The 23,541-nt window shown below is 38.9% G+C and overlaps 1 protein-coding gene across 2 annotated transcripts in view; it reads right to left on the bottom strand.

Annotated features, from left to right (window-relative positions):
* Positions 1-3,575: 3,575 nt before the first annotated feature.
* The window catches only part of LOC140225684 (uncharacterized), a 157,357-nt gene continuing 137,391 nt past the window's right edge, over positions 3,576-23,541 (bottom strand). For both annotated transcript variants that reach the window (XM_072305330.1, XM_072305329.1), the window contains exons 2-5: positions 18,697-18,854; positions 13,876-14,115; positions 11,218-11,509; positions 3,576-8,902 (exon numbers count right to left, since the gene is read on the bottom strand). In XM_072305330.1, the coding sequence (XP_072161431.1) occupies positions 8,649-8,902; positions 11,218-11,509; positions 13,876-14,115; positions 18,697-18,854 (944 nt within the window). In that variant the 3' untranslated portion in view covers positions 3,576-8,648. The remainder of the gene's footprint in view (positions 8,903-11,217; positions 11,510-13,875; positions 14,116-18,696; positions 18,855-23,541) is intronic.

A 23,541-nucleotide genomic window follows, 5' to 3' on the forward strand; every position in this document is an offset into this window, starting at 1 on the left:
AGAAACGACGCTTCAAGCTAAAATAATATTTCAAGAAGCATTTTTTTAAAGTGGGTAATAGACTAACTAAGGACAACGCACTGAGGATCCTTTAGGAGTCCATCATTTTTTCCTTTAGTCTATAACAAGAACCTGTCTCAACCAACAGAATCGCTCTCTATTCCCGTTGTCTTCCTTATCTATCACTTTGTCTATCAATATCAATGATCAGCCCGCTGAGAGGACTGTCTCCACCATTTTCCCGCCATGTCTATCTAGTTATATTATATTCAGTTCTGTTATGAAAATCAGCAAAATTTTGGACACAAATTGTATCGGTACGTTCTTGTAGAAAAATTGAAGTGTTCGAGTCAAATCCACGAGCTCCGAGAGGACTGATGCTAGAATCACTCTATTTGTCGAACAACATTTTTTTAAAGTGGTTTTTTAACTGTGTTGTATGGTTCAGACAAATCTGATTTTATCCGATGGTCGCTGAGCCTCTTCGCTGACTTTTGCGTGACACGCGCAAATTCAGGCATCGGGTCGATGACTTCCACATTCAAGTCACATTCGGTTTCCACATTCAGCGTGTGATTCAGGCTTTATATGTTCCCTCGTCGGGGAAACAATGGACTGAAGAGAATAAATAAAAAGGGGCATGCAAATTTGTCCTTGTAAGCTCTTCGGTCGGACATGATTGACACTGCGTGACGTCTATGGGAGAGACATTCACAATGAAAAAAACGTACAAGCACGACATTGTGTCACCATTTTCGCGCTGAATCTTAAAAAAAAAAAAAAAAAAAAAAAAAAAAAAAAAAAAAAAAAAAAAAAAAAAAAAAAAAAAAAAAAAAAAATAGCAAAATCACGCAAATTTACTGCGACGCTACTAAGTTTTCTAGGTCGGCGATATATACAGGATGGGCAGAAAGTAACTCAGTCCTGAAAAAGATATTACACCGTAACTTTGAAAATAAGTATTTGATATTTCCGTAGACGGTATGATACTTAGGTTCAAACCAGTGCGATACTGGTTTAAGTCCAAAATTTAAATTTTTTTGTTTGTAGAAATTTAGACGACTAGAGTTAATGCGAGCACATGCCTATCATCAGGTTGTGTGACATGAACAAATTGCGAAAAATTGTACGTCAAGTTATAAAATAAAACATAATGAGCAATTAAAGAACATCATACAAGCCGCCTCGAAAACTTTTAAAAAATATTTAGATACCAATGGGATATCATTTTATTCAGGTTTACAGTTGAAATCTCATTGGCAGTATTCCTTTTTTAAATATTGATACAATGTGTGTTAGAAAAATATCGAAATAGTATTGACTATATATTACGGCAATACTTAAGGTTTGCAGTTAAAACCGTGACAGCAAAAATGTATAGCAATGTTTCAGTATGTTGATCAAACATCATACCATTTTGCAAAATGTTTTGAGAATACTTTACGATATTGAAATAATTAGTAACATCTTAGAAAAACATTTTTAATGGCATAAAACATTATGTTCTTTCCTGACGATTGCGGGAAAAAAATTTACGCGATCGCAAAAAATAAAATACCTATCCCAGTTTTTTCCATTTTCATTTCATCCAGTTAATGCACTCGGTATATGGTATGTGAAAAATCAGATCAGCAGATCTCTCCTCAAGAATTTTGAGCCGCTTTTGAGCCATTTGAAGCTGTGGTAAAGAATCGATTACTAAGGTGTTCGCTGCGAACACCCTGATAATCGATCTTTTTTCATAGGTTTGAGCGGCGAATCAATCGATATATCGTAAAGCACGCCACGCCACTGGGCTCTCGCTGGGAAACCTAAAAAGGGGCCGCCGACAAGAAACGCTACTCCTCTATGCAAGGAGTATGATGCTTGAGACCGGAAAATTTTATTTGAAGTTTGGCGCAGCGTGATTTGCGATATATCGATTGATCTGCCATTTAAACGTATGAAAAAGGATCGTCAAATAGGGTGTTTGCAACGAGCACCTTAATAATTGATTCTTTAAATCTTTACTTCAGCTTCAAATGAGGGAACATCGGTAATCGATCATTCACGCTTCGCCACTGAGAGTTACGGGCACTTTCAGTTACTTCTTGCTCACCCTGTGCGCACCAAAGCCGCTACAATGTAATGTACTCACTTTAAACCTGTCTAGCATTTTCATCGCGAAAGAAACCAGCATACCAGCAGTTTTTGAACATCAGCACTCTAAATGGACCTTTTCAGTCGAGGATTTTTTTTCCCCCTTTTACCAAGCAGACATTCGCTCTTTGATTGTTTTTTTTTCTCTCTCTCCCTCTCTTACCTCTTCTAAAAGCAGGCAGAATATTTTCAACGGATTGAACAGTTGTTGTGATCCACATTTCGAAGGTGAAATTACCAAACCACGTTTTTTGATTTGCGACGGTGCAGATTTCCTGTCATACTTCATTTTTTAAATGAAAAACTATTAAACGGCGATTCTTGGAAACTTCAATGGATTTTCTTCTGGCAGAAAACTATGTAAACATCAAGGAATGATATTGATTCATTCTCCTTCAAAAACATAAAACTGAGCGGAGGTTTTTAAACACCGCGAACAAGTTACGTGGTCTGGTGGTTTCATCGTCTATATGTTTGACGAGATGGTGACATGGCTGACGAACAGAAATTTTACAAATTTCAACCGCTACTTCATTTTTTTGGAGCACATACTGTGCAAAAATTGATAAAAATTGTGGCTGTTCTATTAGGTATATGTACTTGGATTTTTTTTTCTGAAAAATAGGAGAACTGAAGTCACAGTTGTGTTGCTCAAAGATGCTTTGACCAATTGTAACAATTTAAAAAATAAGTTATTGCTTGTTATACACCGGAAAGGGGAAGGACTGTTACTATACACTCAAAACACGCATGAATTGGGAAAATTATGATTTTTGAAATCTTTTTCTCGGTGCTTGTGTGTAAGAAAAAAAAGAAGAAAAAAAAAAATTCAATTGTAGTGTCAGAATTGAATTAATTTTTAGGTAACACTCTCTTTCATTTCCTCCGGTATATGCTATCTGTTCCTCCTGTAAAAGTTAGGAGTTAGGGAAGAGGATCTGAAAAATATCAGCAAATTTTCAAAAAATAGTATGTTTTTCAATCATGTAGTAGGTATCAGGCAAGAAATTTTAGTCTGTATATCCACCACCAATTCAACATATTAATTAGATGAAAATATGTTTGCTTAAAAATAGAGTCATTTGTATGGTGTCAGTTAGGAGTTAGGGAAGAGGATCTGAAAAATATCAGCAAATTTTCAAAAAATAGTATGTTTTTCAATCATGTAGTAGGTATCAGGCAAGAAATTTTAGTCTGTATATCCACCACCAATTCAACATATTAATTAGATGAAAATATGTTTGCTTAAAAATAGTCATTTGTATGGTGGCAAAAATACATATTCTCTCACAAGGCTGAGTAATAAGTGGCAATGTATGAATGGACTTTCCGGCTCAAAACCGAACCCTTCCAACAATTAGAAACTGCTGCCAACTCTTTTTCGTCTGAGGATAATTTTAAAAGAAATGAACAGGGAGAGTAAATTTACACTTACGTAAACAAATGAACATCATAACTTTATTTGCAGGAAAATTAGATGAATATAATAAAAAATGTGATAAGTTACATTCTACATTAAAACAAAAAATATTGCTTGAATGATTGATGAGCATATACCTAGAGATGCAATCTTAAAAGTTTTGAACAATAGCTGAATCCTTTTTACGCACTAAATTAAAAAAAAAAAAAAAAATAGAAAGAGGCAGGAGTTTGTTGTAGGACTTCTTTTAAAACTCTGGCAATGGTGTAAATCCCAGAGCAAATTTTAGGTCCCTTTTCGTTCTTTAATTGGAATGTTCTAAGTTTGGGATTAAAATAATGAGATGTGATTGAAAAAAGATGGATGGTGTGTTAGATCGCGAACGATAAATTAGTATTCAGAGTACTTGACATTGGACATCTTTATGTTAAAAGGAACTATGTTTTACGTAAACCCTACGTACATAATTTCTTTCGACATAAATACGTCCAATTGAAATAGGCACCCGTTATGTTAAGGAAAAGCATAGAAAGAAAGATATTGAGAACTAACTCTCCTGAAGAATAATTTACAGGGGTGGAGTAGGGATTGCATCAAAAATCAAACTTTTCAAGTTTATGGGAAAGACGGGCTCTGATAATCTTTTAATATTAATGCAATTAAGAAATAATGATTTATGAAATGAGAAGATAGATTCATGGATTGTGTTTTGGCATAATGAGATTGAAATTCTTTGATAATATTGTGAAACGCTCCACCCTCAATACAAAATTATTTTTTCAGTAGATACTGGTTATTGCTAATTTATAAGAGATAGATTAAAGCTATTAAAAACTGTGATAGGATAAGCGGGAAAAATAAAAAATTAGGTACTTCTGCTGCTGACTAGCACATCAAGAAAGTAAAAAAAAAAAATCCGATAACCTATACTTATCTACTTCTAAAATTAACCAATTAGGTACAAAATTACCACGAAAACTAGTTTGAATGAAGGAATGTAGAAGCTGCTTAGACTCATTTTCATAAATTATAAAAGTAAGTAACAACTAGAATTTTTTTGTGGAAAAAACAAATGTATAAGGTTATATTTACATCAATAAGATAAAAAATAAATTATTTTCGCAACAATAAAAAATAATTAAATTGAGGCACACGTTTTAGATCTAAGCAATTGGCACCTTTAAGGGCCTTATAAGGAAGTTTGTTCGATTTATTGCACAAACAAGAAAAAACTACTTTGAGTTTCGGGAGTTTCTCAGTAGCTGCAAATTAAATCCATAGAATTAACGATTACATATTATTAAAAGAAATTCTCAGGAAGAACATACTAGTTGCTTAGCGCACAAAATTCGTAAACATCTTTTTCCCCGGTTCAAAATGACTCTGCATGATGTGATTCGCAATTTTTGAGGTTTGAAGTTTCGCATTTCCAATTCGGCGATAGAGGAGATAACTACCGAAATTATTTATAGTCAGAGAACCCTCCGGAGCATATGCGATGGGCCTTATTTTATCACAACTGTTGATTTGCCTAAATTTTGCAACTAGGAACTCATTTTTAAAATGACGTACATGTCGTATGTTTCCTTTTACAAATACGTGCTTCCTCAGATAATTCAAAAATGGTGGCTCCGAATTGCGAAATGCAGTCCGATTAGAACCCTTTCGCTCTAAACTACAGATAAAATGTCTGAGTGGAAAGGATTGAGACGAAGTTCGAAAAGCTTAGAACAATTTGCAAATAGGAAATACAATTTCAGGCTCATACGTAGAAATACGTTTGTCTATAGAGAAACTAATGATATATAATTTGTTCTTCTAATCGTTCTTAAAATTAATAAAAAATTGTAGTTCCTAATTGCAAAAGGAGGCCCAATTGGATTACATTTTCCGATAAGGAACCGCACTATCTCTGACTTTCCCATACAATTACATAGCTGCACAGGGAAACCGATGGCATGATGTTTCTAAAATGGACCAGATATTGAGGTTCCTTATTGCAAAATGTAATGCAATTAATACCTGATGATAAATCCTCAACTTTTCAGACATGCGTTGCGTACTGCTCAGATTATTCCACGTGCATCTGAAAAACAGGAGATGTGGGTGATTAATAATCCAAGCTCAGAGGGTAGAAGGGAACCTGTAGATTAAGATACATATGAATGGATCCCCATCATCCACGGATTGCGACAGTCGCTCAGAGGAACCTCTTCGTTATCCGCGACCCTTTGTTTCGCTTATCCGCGAGTGAAGGGGTAAAAAAAATCGTGTAAAATCGACAACGCAAATGGTATAACGTCGTGAGTCCAAAAACATGGTTGTCGTGGAAGCGAAACATGAGAAAAACAAAACAAATTTTAAAGCCTTGTGAACTTTGTTGAGATTTAAATTACCTTGTTCCTGATGTGTTTGTATTGCTTCTAAAATTAAACTTTCAGTTGAATTATGGCGGCGAGTTCAAAATGGCCTAAAAATTATGTAGAGAAGATGTTCTCACAGTCTCCAGTTTATTGTCCAAAACATTGTTATCAGTAAGGTTTTCACGGACCCTATACCACCAGTGGCGAGTTTGCAAGCAGGTAACACTGTATTGCCTCAATTTAAATTTAAAATATCGATTGTTTTACATGCATTTAAATGGAGGAAGAACAAAGTTCCCAACTTTCATAAATCGCCACAGTTCACCACGTAGATGAAGGGGATCCACTGTATTAAGGGTGCTTTATTTCAGTCTATTATTCTTACAGCTAGCAAAGACTAAAGAGTGCAATTATTAAAAGCTGCTCCATAAAATTTTAGAAATATGTATGCATATTTACACATAGAAAATTTAAAATTTTCAAGAAACAAGATTTAATCAAGACAACACGTTATTTCTATCAGGCATGCATGTACAAATAGGGTAAAATATTAGATAAAAAAAATTATCGTTTAGACTTCAAGATAATATTGCTTAAGTATGTAAACCTTAAAATACAAAAGAAAACAGATCTACGTTTTGTTTAATTCTCGATTTGATTTTAGATGCTTCCAAATCTTAAGGACACGTAATATTGTCAAAATACGACAAATGCCAAAGCCAAAATATTGAGAACTTACAGAATTTGTGTCTGAGAATCAGTGGTTTCAAAAGAGTGCTTAGAGAATTTTCTGGCGGCATTTTTCCACACGATTCAATTTATAGGAATTCAAGTTTACACTAAAAGGAAGTAGATGTTAAATACAGTATGAAAAATTATATTCTTCCAAAAAAATAGACTTACTTATAGTATTAAACCTAAATGGAATGCACCGATTGTTAGAGGTTGACGAAAATCTTCTTGACGAGTGGAATAAATAGAACGAAAAATTTTGGTTTATTTTACAGAGTAGAGTCGCTAAACTCTGAAAATGCGAATCTTATCTGAATTTTCGAAATTTCTGTTCTTATTTTATTTTCTCAGAAGAGAGCGAATGGACCCTGAAGCTTGGGATTTTTACACAGAAAAGAACAATTTATAAATACTCTACAGGAATGGATTTGATTGTTTTCTATTAAAGTGATGAGATATGAGGTGAGAAAGGCATCATCGCAAATTGAGATAGGTGTCTTTAGATTTTAACTATGAAAGAGCTATTCTATACAAATTTTATCGAACAAAATTTTCATTCACTTGATTTTACAAATGTAAAAATAAAATTAATCGACAATGGGATCTCTAACGATGAAAATTTCTAATAAAATCTCGATCTGGTACCTTGAGAAGAAAAATCTAATTCTTATTTGCTCCGAATGGCACAATATTGTTAAAATTGTAGCAGAATTAGTCAATGATTCTTTATCTTAACCCACAATTAAGAGTCTGCTCACTAAAAAGTAAAGAATATCACATTAATTGATACATTCTACACAATTTTCTCCAAGGAAAAAACAAAATAAAAAACGATAGGATCGATTTTGTTCCTTAAAATGGTATTGATTGTAAATTCCTATAATATCTTACAACGTGTACTTCCGGAAAAAGGCCTCTTGAAATATACCGCAGGTAAAGTGGATAGGTTTTATTTTAATCATGAAAAGAAAAAGGAAGAAAAATGAGAGACAATAACCTGTAATCAGAATTGGAGGGTTAAAAATAAAGAAATAAATAAAACATAAACGATCTGGCCAAAAAATAAAACATAAAGATACTGGAATCAACTGGATACACCACTCAAGTTTCTTTTTTTCCTTTTTGTGACCTGACAATGTAAACCCCAATTGGATTGCATTTGGCAAAAAGGAACCACTAGCATTGCAATGATTCTAAGATTATGTGCAACTTCATCCTTTGCAATAAAATTGCGGAAATCGTGAAAAACTATGAAATTTAGATGGTAATTTTTGTCTTAAATTCATAGTTTTTAGCGAGTAAAATAGAAACAATTAATGGATAATCGGGTTTTCCTCCAAGACAAAAGAAGTTGCACAATCTTAGCAACATTGCAATGCTTTCTGTGCAACTAGTGGTTCCTTTTTGCAAAATGCAATCCAATTCACACTATCAAACTTTTCATCCGACATAATTGAACGAAAAGTTGGATGGAAAGTTGAACGCAAAAAAATTTGATTCAAATTACTCTCCGTTCAACTTTCTATCCAATTGGCGCCGCCAATTTTCAATCAAATTTTTTCAAGTGTCCGTTCAATTCAAAATCCGTTTGTTCAAAATCCGTTCAATTTTTCATCAAATTGTCGTTTTTTCTCGTCAGTATGACACTATCTAACTTTTCATCACGACAAGTTGCATTCAAAAGTTGAACGAAAAGTTGGATTATGTGAATTGGGCTTAAGGGGAAAAAACCTAATCATAATCTTGACTGCTCCTCGGGTTTTCAAAATGTTTGCATCACAACGGTTTAACAAAACGTCAATAAGAATTGGAAAAAGCTTCGATGGCGGATGAAAATGATCAAAGACTCCCGAGTTACAGGAAAATTTCCTTAATTAAGTTAAACTGACAAATAAATAATTAAGTACAAACGAGTTTGTAAAAAAAGAAAAGTATTCAACGAGGAGGAAAAGGAACTAACAAATTTACAAAAAGGAGTCTAAACAAGCCGCTAGCTAGGAAGTTAGTAGAGAAGGTTCTTTCATCTCGGGATCCTTAATAGCCTTTTCGGGAGTTCTGCTAGTCCTGGATTTACGTCGCCTCAGCCAGATCAGAAGTGCAATTAGAATAATGGTCAGGAGACAAGCTGATCCCAAGAAGAGAGCTAGATAGGGCATGTTCATGTCGTCCCATTCGTCTAGGCAGGCTGTGTAGAGCTCCATTGTTTGCGGTGGCACTGTGGTATTGCATTGGAGTCGATTTTCCGTCTCTGAAAAAAGGAAGGAAAATCAAACTGGGGAAAATTCAAAGATAAAGGGAGAAATGGAGAATTTGCATGCAAATTTTTAATCGCTTCATCTGAAAGTGCTTAAAAAGCTGATTTTACAGTATTTTTCATAATTAGTTTCTGATATGGATATGGTAAAAAAATATATTTAAAAGTGAGAAAATGCACCGCCTAATGACGCATCATCTGGCGGCATTTCCCAATTAAACACATTCATTTCAGCAAATTAGATAATTTTGTCACATATTCTCCAATAATTGTTCAATTCATGAACCAAGGGTATCCTCGTATTCAGTTCGCTCAGTAATTTCCACTTTAACATGAAATTCATCAAATTTCAGACACCTGCAAATTCTCTAATAGCCTCAAAACGGTATAGAAGAAGAATTTTATGGTTTCTGGCACAGATTCTCTGTTTTTCCCCTAATTTTCTCTGAAATTTTTCATTCTATGATGAATCCCGGTCTGGAGGCCATGACTTCAGGCCACTAGACAAGGTCTGAAGTGGTAGGAAATATCACATGTTTCCTCTTCAAAATCTTACATAGAAAACCATTCACATAACGGGAAATTTTGAACCCAACTCTTGAACTAGATATTAACGAATTTTTTCAACGCAGTTCACTTGGAAGTTAAATTAAACAAATGACGTCATTTGTATTTGTGCTATTTAACCAATGTTCCTAGAAAACACATCTTGTTCAGGAGTTGATTTTCAAACTTCCTGTAGTGCGATTCGTCTTCCCTGTAGACCATAATTGAAGAGAACACACGGAGTGTTGTGTTTAAATTCATACCCTGTCTACCCAAGTAGCGCAGCTTGCAATAAATAGCAATTACATTGTAAACATATTGTGTTGCAATTCCACTGAGTGTTGGGTGTTGCCTAGCTCCTATTTGAAGGGGCCCCACTTATTGAAACTTATTACAATTAAATTGAAATAAGTTGCAATTTTTCATTCCATGGCATACATATTGCCTATCTTTCTGACACATAGAGCTCATTTTGTTGATTGTTTAAAATCGGCAAGAATCGACTAAATGATGTGAAATATTGCAATTTAATGGTAAAAAAATTACAATTTACTGAAATCAAATTGCAATTTAATTTCAATATTTTCGTTGCACAGTGTTTATTTGGTAGAAGCCCATTCTTTGCTTTCGCTAGACGATATCGAGACAAAGGTCCAAAATACCCGATTCAGTTTCACTACGGTTGGATTGCATTTTGCAAAAAAGAACCAGAAGAATTGCAATGGTGCCAAGATTGTACAACTTCATCCTTTGCGATAAAATTACTGAAACCATGAAAACATATGAAATTTACATGATAATTGTTGTTTTAAATTTACAGTTTTCAGCGTGCAAAATAGAAACTGTTAATGGATAATCAGGTTTTCCTTCCAAAACAAAAGAAGTTGCACAATTTTAGCAAAATTGCAATGCACCTGGTTCCTTCTTGCAAAATGCAATCCGGTTGAAGTTTCGATATAAACCATTTTTAAACAGAAACAGGGTGTCGAATGATACCCTGTCATTCAAATTCATTGCTTTTTCAGTGCCTTTTTCTTGCTTTTTCCTTCCTTTCCCGAAAATTCCTCTTTTGCCGATTCTCAAAAATCCTTTCTTTTTCCTTACCTCACATGCGCAATTTTAAGTATATTCGGATTGGGAAAGAAGGATGATGGAATACCGACGGAATAAACCGAAAAACACGAGGAATTGGACCGGTTCGGAGTATCCGTACTTTTGCAGGGTGGCATGAAACGTAAGAAAGAAATGAAAGATTGGGAATTTTAGTGAAATATTTCATGAAATTTCACGAGACTGTAAAATATTTCATATTGTTCAGGGGCTAGAGTATGCAATACGCACGTAAACACACAAAAATAGAAGAAATTCCCAATTTTTAAATTTTGCCTAACATGAAAAGGAGCCGGTATTTTTCAATAACTTTCATAAATTTCTGAAATTTCATGAAATATTCCACGTGAAATTTCAAGATTTTATTTCTCATTAAATTTTGCCACCCTGACCCTGCACTGGAAAAAAAAAAAAACACATTGGATGTAGAGTCGAGACTCTTGAAAACATCGACAAGAAAAAATACTCTTGATTCAATCGGATTTTTGCTTGCATCAAAAGGAAATCCGCTCAAATTAAGAGGTTTGGTTCTTGATTTAAGCTAGATTCTGATTGAATCAAGAGTATTTTTTCTTGTCGATGTTTTCAAGAGTCTGGACTCTAGATCCAATGTGCTTTTTTTCCAGTGTGAGAAAGGAGACAGAAATGCTTACCGAGCGGCTTGCAGTTGAGATGGTCGACCTTGATGTGCCTCTCCTGGATCCAGGCGGCGAGGCGGAAGCAGTCGCAGCTCTCCTCCTGGGAGGCGAGGAGGTTGTTGGGGAGGTGGAGGAGTTGGAGGCGGCACATGGTGGCCAGGAAGTCAGGCGTGAGCCGGGGGTAGATCTTCGTCTCGGAGAGGTTCAGCTGGACCAGGCTCGGCATCAACCCCAGCGTCGGCAGCGTTTCGAAGTGGTTGTCCGCCAGCGAGAGGTACTGCAACGAGTTGGCGTTCGAGAACGATACCTGCACCAACAGATCATTCACGTCAGCCCGAGAACATACGGATTCAATGGGCCTGTTGCAAACTTTTGCTAGAGCAAGAATAAGAGTTGTGTCTTATAGAAAATAGAGTACCTGTATAGGGAGAGTACCGACAGATCGGTTCATGGAGGGCTTAGGGCCCAAAAGTGCAGCCACCCTTCTAACCAACTTCTAACGCACAAAATTTCACTGCCAGTCTGCAGATTCCAATTCTAACCAAGATGGCCAAGAATGTACAGAAATGAGCGTTCTTCCGCGAAATTGAGTAAATTTATGCAAAAACTGAGTCAAACACGTGCTTAATAAAGGACGGTTCGTAACAAGAGTATCAGTAAATCGCTCTGGATAATTGAAATCCATAGGTTGGCTGCCCTTTTGGGCCCTAACTTTATTCGCGGAGGCATCGGTGAAGGCCTGATGGACTTTCGGAGTTTCAGATCTGTCGGTACTCTCCCTATACAGGTACTCTAATAGAAAACTGGTCAAAAATCACGATGAGCGCATCGACAAAGTCTGGAATGCACTTCTAACTTCACAATTTGCGTTTTTTCGAGCTTCCCGCTTCAAAAACGATACCAGGGCACAGGTGAACATTTCGTTAGAGGAGTCGTTCCATTCATTTTTTACGTACTAGAATAATATTTTGCAAAATTCAACATAACCGACGCTATCAAGACGGATCTTTATCAACGCAAGGAAAACGTGAATGTAAACACGCCAGGTTGTTAAAAAATAGTTAGAATTTCGTCCCGGCACACGAGTTTTGGCCAGTTTTGGCGGATTGGCGTCGGCCATGTTGAATATTGTGCAGTATCCTGCAGCGCAAGGGTTGGAAGGGACGACTCCTCTAACGAAATGTTTACCTGTACCGTAGTATCGTTTTTGAAGCGGGAAGCTCAAAAAAGCGTGAATTTTCTGACGCATAATGTAAAGTTAGGAGTGCATTTCAGACTTTGTTGATGTGCTCATCGTGATTTTTGAGCCATTTCCTATAGGTACCCAACTCTTATTTTTGCTCTAGCAAAAGTTTGCAACAGCCCCATTTTGCAATGGACCAGTTACTAATTACGCTGGTCTCAGACTCGTGTTTTGGTGCTTGAAATAACGATATCCATGAGCTGGACATATTCATGCCTTGTCTCCGCGCGACTTTTCATGAAATTAGTCCCAAGTTCGAATCGCAGGAATGCGACCTATATGATTTTTCCCCGTTGAGCAAATCCGACTCTCTATAAGGACTCCACAATAGTTTTACTTAGCACGAGGATAAGTAACTCAATATTTTTCCCGGCCTTCGCAAAATGGATTTTTCGCTAAGGCAAATTCCATGAAATTTTCGGTAGGGACAAGGCCTTAGGATTCGAAAATTTTAGTTGAGGTTGGGGCATTCAATGCCCTCATGGAGAATGAAATTTTAAGCTTACTTTTCTCCCATTCCATGTGAATTACAACGCCTTGGCTGCGACTATACGTACTCACAGGATGTGCGGGTCACATGCGAAAAAAACTGAAGGCGATCCATCTTCCCTTGCGATCATACAAACAAGCAACGAGCAGGCAAAGTTGATTACAACATCTGGATACAACTATTCGTGCTCCTCGGATGTGCGGATTGCATATGCAAAAAATGAAGGAGTTCTAGCTTTCCATTGCGATCATACTAGCTACAAGCGAGCAATGTTGATAGCAACATCTGGATATAACTATTCGTAATATTAGAATTTTAATAGATACGCCCTTCATCCACAAAACCGCTCAGTTGCTTGTTTAGAAGTATGTTCGATGACTATTTAAAAAATCATGGTTTATACCCCTACTTATATTGTTTGCTTCATGAGGAAACACCCTGCGTTGAGAGAGGAGGCTTGGAATTTAAGCTCCTAATACTATTAGAAGGAACACTGAAAAAAAGGAATCTTAAATTTGCCTCCAAGTAGTATATTCTTAATTCAAGAATTTTTCTGGTTAATATAAGCTACTTTTTCGCCTAGCCCAAGCATTATTTTTCTTGTATCAAGAAAAAGTCATCTAAAAGCAAGATAAAAAAATTTCTTTGCGACAAATTCAAGAATCATTATGCTTGATCCAAGCTACTTTTTTTCAGTGAAATATTATTTTAGAAGCAAATATTCAATCGTTACATGTCCTGAGGGTTGATTTACAGGGCCGGAATACGTCTCACCCCATCACTTTTCTTATTTAGAAAAAAACCCTCAGCTCGCTTAGAGATTGAATATTTGAGTCGTGACATATGGCAGCTAAAACGAGTACTCCATTTTATTCTGCAAATACCTTGAAAAAGATAAAAAAAAAATAGTAGGATTGTTGAATTTAGGGGAGATTCTGACCTCTTCGATAGGGTTAGCGGCCAGGTAGAGTTTGACGAGAGAAGAAGGAAGAACATAAGGCACTTTTCGGAGCGAGTTGGAACTTAGATCCAAAGTCTTGAGCTCGGTCAGAGGGAGGAAAGTCCCCTCCTCGATGTACAGGATTCGGTTATCCGAAAGGTATAAGATTTGCAGCGAAGTGTAGTAAATGAAACTTGAATTGCTCAGGATCCTGATTTTGTTGTCTGACAAGTCCAAAACCTGAAACAAAATCATACTTGACTTAGTCACACTGAACTTTTACATTTTCAGGGATGACGTGCCACTCTGAATCTTTAGATATTGTGCTTTATAAAAGAGTTCCATGATAATCGCAAGTGCTTAAAGGATGAAATAGTAAGCAGTACTTTGAAAATGGATCCTTGTAAGGATTACAATGATTTTCTATGATTCTGATAAACTTTAAGGAAGGTAACACACATTTACGATAGTAAAGCCTGAATAATTTAGGCAAACACTGGAACAAACACATTGGATCTAGAGTCCAGACTCTTGAAAACATTGACAAGAAAAAATACCCTTGATTCAATCAGATTTAAGCTTATATCAAAAGGAAATCCGCTCAAATTAATAGGCTTGGTTCTTGATTTATGCAAAAATCCGATTGAATCGAGAGTATTTTTTCTTTTCGATGTTTTTAAGAGTCTGGACTCTAGATCCAATGTGTTTTTTTTTTTTTTCAGTTGAAAACACAAGGAAAACGAATAACCAAGGCTAATAAACTACAAAACATAAATCCTGGGACGTTTTGGGGTGACTCCAACGCCCTCCTTGACCAGAAAATAAAAATATATAAACAGTTATTTTTTGTTAATAATTATTTTTATTTTTATAATTTCTTATATATGTTTGTTTCCTGGTCGTGGAGGGTGTTGAAACCACTCCAAAACCTTCCAGGCCTCGTCTTTTGTTGTTTTTAAGCCTTGGTTACTCGTTTTTTCCTCTGATTTTTAGTCACTCTAAGGTAGGTATGCATCTCCCTTAAAATTTACCAAACACGTATTATCATTTCTCGTACCCAACGTCCAGATACAACTATTCGTACTCTTAGGATGTCCATGGTGCATACACGGACAATTGAAGGAGCACTGAGGCTCAGTTACTATACGTTCACAGATACAACCAGTTGTACTCTTAGAGTGTCCATGGTGCATATACGACACATCGAAAGTGCGCTGAGGCTCAGCCGTGGCACAATACTTCTATCACTTTCTCGCCATTCTGGCGCGTTTGAAGTTCTTTCGAGTCTTCGGAATATTTTAAAATGGACTTGTCCAAGATTTTTGCTCTAAAAAATGATCAATAAATCATCACGTAATCTATTGAACTGATACTTTCAGAATATTAAATAAAAACACTATGTTTAGTCCATCATAGAGACATGATAGACACTCCACACCCCGTGACAAGATATCTTACTATAGTAAAAAAAAATAAGGCCTTTTTGTGTGTACGTCCGTGTCATTTCGCATTCTCATTGGTCTTTCATTAACCAATCAGAAAACGTCATTGAAAATCCCCGGGAAATTTAAAGGTATTCTTCCGTAAATCATTCGATATTAATGATAGGTAGACACGGATAAAAATAGGATGTATTTCTTCTAATTAGCCAGGATAAAATGGAGGAATATTACCTATACAGGATAGTCCTGGAAAAACGGGATGTACCTCTATTAATAAACTGGGATGAAGGGAAGGATATCGATCTTTATGTATCGCTCTTCGATATATCGTTTGATTAAAAGGAATATTGACTGGGATAAAAGGTGATTTCTTCTCATTAACCAGTATAAAAGGTAGTAATATTACCTATACAGGATAGTCTTAGAAATAACGGGATGTACCTTTATTAATAAACCGGGATAACAGGAAGGATATCGATCTTGTGTATCGATCTTCGATACATCATTTGTTCTAAAGCAGTATTGACTGGGATAAAACGGGATTTCTTCATAATAACCGGGATAAAAGGGAGGAATTTTACCTATACAGGATAGTCATGGATAAAACGGGATGTAACTATGTTAAGAAACCGGGATAACAGGAAGGATATCGATCTTCGATACATCGTTTGTTCTAAAGCAGTTTTGACTGGGATAAAACGGGATTTCTTCATAATAACCGGGATAAAAGGGAGGAATTTTACCTATACAGGATAGTCATGGATAAAACGGGATGTAACAATGTTAAGAAACCGGGATAACAGGTCGGGCTACTCCGATTTTATCCCGGTCGTGATTTAGGGATTTTATCGTCAAAAAATGGGAAAATTGAGGAGAGGAACGGGTCCGCGGTTGCTAAGCAACCGCAGCATCGCCGTGTTGCGATTATGGATACATGCGATTATCAGTTTGATGTGTTTGATGTGTTTTATCGATATTCGATATATCGTTTCATTTAAAGGAGTATTGACTGGTGTAAAAGGTGATTTCTTCTCATTAACCAGTATAAAAGGTAGGAATATTACCTATACAGGATAGTCTTGGAACAAACGGGATGTACCTACATAAATAAACCGGGATAACAGGAAGGATATCGATCTTTGTGTATCGATCTTCGATACATCGTTTCTTCTAAAGCAGTATTGACTGGGATACAACGGGATTATCCATGACTAACCTGTTTAGGTAAAATTGTCATTGCGATTATCGATACATGCGATTGTCAGTTTGATGTGTTTGATTTGTTTGATTGTGTTTCATGGTGTGTTTGTTGTGTTTGATTGTGTTTCATGATGTGTTTGATGTGTTTGCTGTTTTTCATGATGTGTTTGCTGTGTTTGATGTGTTTGATTGTGTTTCATGATGTGTTTGTTGTGTTTGATGTGTTTTGATGTGTTTCATGATGTGTTTGCTGTGTTTCATGATGTGTTTGATGTGTTTGATATGTTTGATTGTGTTTCATGATGTGTTGGATGTGTTTGCTGTGTTTCATGATGCATTTGATGTGTTTTTTGTGACACGAAACACACAACAAACACAAAAAACACATCAAACTGATAATCGCATGTATCGATAATCACAATACGGCGAGGCTGCCCGTTCCTCTCCCCAATTTTCCCATTTTTGGACGATAAAATCCCTAAATCACGACCGGGATAAAATCGGAGAAGCCCGACCTGTTATCCCGGTTTTTTAACATTGTTACATCCCGTTTTATCCATGACTATCCTGGATAGGTAAAATTACTGCATATTATCCCGGTCACTATGAAGAAATCCCGTTTTATCCCAGTCAATACTGCTTTCAATCAAACGATGTATCGAAGAGGTACAAAGATCGATCCTTCCTGTTAACCCGGTTTCTTAACATAGTTACATCCCGTTTTATCCATGACTATCCTGTATAGGTAAAATTCCTCCCTTTTATCCCGGTCATTATGAAGAAATCCCGTTTATCCCAGTCAATACTGCTTTAGAACAAATGATGTATCGAAGATCGATACACAAAGATCGATATCCTTCCTGTTATCCCGGTTTATTAATAAAGGTACATCCCGTTATTTCCAAGACTATCCTGTATAGGTAATATTACTACCTTTTATACTGGTTAATGAGAAGAAATCACCTTTTATCCCAATCAATACTCCTTTAAATCAAACGATATATCGAAGAGCGATACACGAAGATCGATATCCTTCCCTTCATCCCAGTTTATTAATAGAGGTACATCCCGTTTTTCCAGGACTATCCTGTATAGGTAATATTCCTCCATTTTATCCTGGTTAACTAGAAGAAATACATCCCATTTTTATCCGTGTCTACCTATCATTAATATCGAATGATTTACGGAAGAATACATTTAAATTTCCCGGGGATTTTCAATGACGTTTTCTGATTGGTTAATGAAAGACCAATGAGAATGCGGAATGACACGGACGTACGCACAAAAAAGGCCATCATGTTTACTTTCCATCCATCATGTTTTATCCCATATAAACCGTTTCAAACAGATTATTCACCTTATCTTAAAATTCCAAACTTAATTGAAGTAAGTTTGTAGCTAAATTGATGATGATGTTTTGAATGAATAAGTATCTAACAGAACTTCAGCAGTATCAATAAAAATTACAAGAATAATGGGAATTAAAAAAAAGTTATGTGATATTTTCATCATGAATTGACAGAATCTACGAGGGGGTTGGGCCGCGGAGCGGCCAGGGGGCGGAGCCCTCTAGTACAATAATAAAAAAAAAAAAAAAATTTAAAAAAGCGGATAACAAGGCTAAAATTTCCAATAACCAATATAAATAATACCAAAACGTTTCGGCTGAAAACTCACCCATTTTCGGTTGGACTATGTTATCAAAATTTCGCTCATAACAACATTCTCGATTAAAAAGGTACAGCCAGAAACTATTTTAGATTTTTTTACCATTTTCTTTTTATTTATCCAACTGCGGATGGCTGAGTTTTCAGCCAAAACGTTTCGGTTTCATTTGAGAAATTTTAGCCTTACTACCCGATTTTTAAATTGTTTTTTTTTTTTTTATTTTCCATCATAGACCTTCCTAATGTGCTCATTGGGATTTGTTGCCTCTTTCTATGAAAAACGACTTTCCTTCTCGTTCTGTTACACTTTAAGTACTAACAAAACCTCAGTGCGCCTTCGCTTTTTCACGTATGCAATATGGACACCCAAAGAGTGCGAATAGTTGCATCCAGACGTTCTCGTAGGCGTGTCATCGTTACCGCTAAGAACGTAACGAATATTCTCTCTCGCTTTCTTTCAGTTTACGTGAATCCCACTGATAGAGTACTGCAAAAGGAATAGGTTTCAATACCTCTGTGCTATTTTTCAAATCTTGCGGCACTTTCTGCAAGTCCTGCTCGCTGCAATTGGCCGTGAAAAGTTTGTGTATCTTCCCGTAGAAGCAGCGGGACCTTGAACTGATTGCGTAGCCGGAGCACAAAGTGACCAGCATCATAACCGCATACGCCTCTGTGAACAGATAATAAAATCGAGGGTTATAATCTGGTTAACTAGTCGTTAGGTATGTATTCAATTGTACACGTACAGGAATAGTGCTAAAATGAAGATGTGCTGAATAAATAGAGAAAAAAGGGGGAAAAACGAGACAGGAGAAGGCAAAAACCAAGATTCGTAATGCCCCCTTGAACAAGGGGCTTAGAGGAATGGTAAGAAGATGAAGAAAAACTCGGGACCGGTGCAAATGTATAAAAAAGCGAGTGAGGAAAGGCAATAGGAAAAATGCACAGAAAAAGGAGGAAAACTACAGCCTGAAGCTCAAAGACTGAAGGCTGAAGCTGGAAAACAGTAAACTTTCCGAAAAAACACGTATCACATTGCTGAAATTCGTTCCCTGTTGCCTGGGCCAATGATTTGCCTTCAATTGAGCGGCTATGCAAAATGACTGTCATGACGCACGAATAGTGGTATCAGAATTTCGCATTTACATTACGCAATCGGTTGAAGGCGCTCTACTGTATTCTATCTGAGTAGCGCTGTGGGATGATATTGACAAAAAATGTTCATAATTTTCGAGTCTTTAATCGAGCCGTAATTTTGAAAAATGCTCGAAGTACATTATTTTGCGTTCTTCGATTTTTTTATCGTGTGTAAGTTTTATTTAAAAAAAGAGAGGCCAAACGCTAGGTCAGATTGTGGTTTTGAAGTCTTCTTTCTTCGGTCATTATATTTTTATGAAAGTCTGGGAAAGTCGCCGTTTACAGGATCGCATTTTACTCAAAGGCGTCTGTGAATTCAGTAAGTTTCGGTTGGATAAAATGAGCTTTCGTCGATGAACTGTGAAAAATCAAAATTGAAGAAATGGTACTTTGTCCACTGGTCCAGTTGAAATGCGTAGAACGTGGATGGATGGGCACGGATGTCCTCCGGGTTTCTTTAGGCACTTCATAACGTACAAAGATGGCTGTATGTTTCTAACCGCACACATGATAAAAAGTTGGGGGGGGGGGATAAAAAAAAAGTATTTCTTAGTAGTTTAATTTTTTGAGGGTCCAAGGAGAGACGATATACTCTAGAGACTCCGCATCATTTCACGGAAAAAATTAAATTGCTGATTTAACAATTCAACTGCCGAAAAAAAAGTGATAGCAATGTTTCAACGTATAGATTTTACAACCAAAAAATGCCACTTTAACCACTACTGTAAGCTAATTTAACCACGGGGTGATTAAAGTAGCATTTTTTTGGTTGTAAAATCTACATTGAAATATAATTGAATTGTTAAATCAGCAATTTAATTTTTTCCGAAACATTACTCAAGGAGGCCAATTCTCTGATTCACTAATTGATGACACCTATGATGACCTAAGGTCATTCAACCTTATGAATAAGGGTATTATGGTATGAATAAGGGCATCGTTAAATGTGGAAATCATGCGCGCAACCATTCAAACTCCGAGGTAGGTATGCGATGCGGTATCATCTGAAGATGAAGGAAAATCATATGCCGCAATCAGACGCTGAATATAGCAGCTGAATGTGGAAGTCAACAGTCATCGCCCAACGGCTGAAATTTCGCAAATTTGAGTTATTTTCATCCAGACGTGTGTCAAATTTATTCGAATAGCTCAGACAAATCCAACATTAGTGCGATGGTTGCTGAGAATCGTTGCTGAATTTTGCGCGTCACGAGAAAAATTCAGGCATCGGGCCGATGACTTCCACATTCAAGCCACATTCAGCTCCCACATTCAGCGTGTGATTGCGGCATTAGCTTTTCGCCTGTCTAAAATTACTGAAGTTTATGTATGTGGGCATTACGCTCGCATTCGCATCAGTGAATGCGGAAATTGGGCGCGCAACTTTTTGAACTACGGTGCTTTTCTGCCCCTAGTCCGTCAAGATTTTGCCACTTCCACGAATGGATTAGTTGCGCTGGTCACGGAATCGCATTTCGATACTTGATTTTTGTGGATCAGCTAAAAATAAATAGATCCGTCCAAACAGCAACTTTCTACGTATAATACTAACCGAGATAACGCCCTTTGAAGTTCGGTTTTTTGACGTCATCCAACACGGTAGTGACACCAATGCTTTCGTTCTACCTTGCTTTCATCAGTTGATGTGACGCCTGTTTGCATTATTGGTCACTCAAAGTAAAACGCGGATTAAATCAAGGTGGAGGAAACCCAGGGTATCATTAACCGTCGTTGAAATTGATAGACAAAGAGGACGAAAGGATAATAAAGTGATCCTTTTCCTGTTAGCGGGTGGATGACGGCATAAACCGAGTTTTTCAAAGCGTAATATGTTGGCTAATATGGAACGTGAAAAGTAGTTTTAGGTAATCCACAACGATCAAGCATCGAAACACGATTCTATGACCAGCGCAACCGACCCACTGACGCGGATTTTAGATATCTTCATCAATTATTTTGCACGCTTTGAAATCACCACCTTGCGCCTTATTCGTCTGGATTCACTGAGAAAAAAACCTCGTGCGTGGGACCCGAAGTTTTGGTCATATGGATCTCTGAAGTTTCCCGATTGAGCATCTGAACACTTTAGGTCTAGCTGTCGAGGCTCGGATCACACATCTGAAACTCCAGTTCTTACAACTGAAGTACTTCAGATGTGAGAACCGAAGTTTTTCGGATGTGAGAACCGAAGTACTTCAGATGGAAGAACTGAAGTTTCAGATGTGTGATCCAAACCTCAGCAGCTGAACCTAAAGTGTTCAGATGCTCAATCCGAAAACTTCATAGATACATATGACCTAAACTTCGGGTCCCACGCACGAAGTTTTTTTCTCAGTGTTGAATCGCAGGTTACGACGGTATCAGCGGCTGCGCCCTGTGTTCGTTTTTCTCAACCTTAATTGGACTAAATTTTGCAATTTGGAACTATTAATTGTAGCCTGGTTTAAAAACAACGTATGTGCCATTAGTTTCCCTCTGCACATAAGTGTTTTTTCAGAAGAGCCAGAATTTACGGTTCCAAATTGCAAAATGCAGTCCTATTTTTTTAACCCCTACGCTTTGCCGCCCTCGGCCGCGGCTTCGACGGTCTACGCATAAATCCTGGCTCACCCCCGGCTTTGGCTCCTTAGGATTCAGGGGGCGCACCCCCGGCTTTGGCTCCTTAGGGTTCAGGGGGCTCACCCCCGGCTTTGGCTCCTTAGGGTTCAGGGGGCTCACCCCCGGCTTTGGCTCCGTAGGGTTCAGGGGGCTCAGCCCCCGGCTTTGGCTCCTTAGGGTTCAGGGGGCTCACCCCGGCTTTGGCTCCTTAGGGTTCAGGGGGCTCACCCCCGGCTTTGGCTCCTTAGGGTTCAGGGGGCTGACCCCGGCTTTGGCTCCGTAGGGTTCAGGGGGCTGGCCCCCGGCTTTGGCTCCTTAGGGTTCAGGGGGCTCACCCCCGGCTTTGGCTCCTTAGGGTTCAGGGGGCTCAGCCCCGGCTTTGGCTCCTTAGGGTTCAGGGGGCTCACCCCCGGCTTTGGCTCCTTAGGGTTCAGGGGGCTCACCCCCGGCTTTGGCTCCTAGGGTTCAGGGGGCTCACCCCCGGCTTTGGCTCCTTAGGGTTCAGGGGCTCAGCCCCGGCTTTGGCTTCGTAGGGTTCAGGGGGCTCAGCCCCGGCTTTGGCTCCTTAGGGTTCAGGGGGCTCACCCCCGGCTTTGGCTCCGTAGGGTTCAGGGGGCTCAGCCCCGGCTTTGGCTCCTTAGGGTTCAGGGGGCTCACCCCCGGCTTTGGCTCCTTAGGGTTCAGGGGGCTCACCCCCGGCTTTGGCTCCTAGGGTTCAGGGGGCTCAGCCCCGGCTTTGGCTCCTTAGGGTTCAGGGGGCTCACCCCCGGCTTTGGCTTCCTAGGGTTCAGGGGGCTCACCCCCGGCTTTGGCTCCTTAGGGTTCAGGGGGCTCAGCCCCCGGCTTTGGCTTCGTAGGGTTCAGGGGGCTCAGCCCCGGCTTTGGCTCCTTAGGGTTCAGGGGGCTCACCCCCGGCTTTGGCTCCTTAGGGTTCAGGGGGCTCAGCCCCGGCTTTGGCTCCTTAGGGTTCAGGGGGCTCATCCCCGGCTTTGGCTCCTTAGGGTTCAGGGGGCTCACCCCCGGCTTTGGCTTCCGTAGGGTTCAGGGGGCTCAGCCCCGGCTTTGGCTCCGTAGGGTTCAGGGGGCTCACCGCCGGCTTTGGCTTCGTAGGGCAGGGGCGCACCCCCGGTTTTGGCTTCGTAGGGTTCAGGGGCTCACCCCCGGCTTTGGCTCCTTAGGGTTCAGGGGCTCACCCCCGGCTTTGGCTCCGTAGGGTTCAGGGGGCTCACCCCCGGCTTTGGCTCCTTAGGGTTCAGGGGGCTCACCCCCGGCTTTGGCTCCTAGGGTTCAGGGGCTCACCCCCGGCTTTGGCTCCTTAGGGTTCAGGGGGCTCGCCCCCGTCTTTGGCTCCGTAGGTTTCAGGGGGCTCAGCCCCGGCTTTGGCTCCTTAGGGTTCAGGGGGCTCACCCCCGGCTTTGGCTCCGTAGGGTTCAGGGGGCTCACCCCCGTCTTTGGCTCCGTAGGGTTCAGGGGGCTCAGCCCCGGCTTTGGCTCCTTAGGGTTCAGGGGGCTCACCCCCGGCTTTGGCTTCCGTAGGGTTCAGGGGGCTCAGCCCCGGCTTTGGCTCCTTAGGGTTCAGGGGGCTCACCCCGGCTTTGGCTACTTAGGGTTCAGGGGGCTCA

The sequence above is a fragment of the Bemisia tabaci genome, chromosome 10, assembly GCF_918797505.1.
Source record: "Bemisia tabaci chromosome 10, PGI_BMITA_v3".
Lineage (NCBI taxonomy): Eukaryota > Metazoa > Arthropoda > Insecta > Hemiptera > Aleyrodidae > Bemisia > Bemisia tabaci.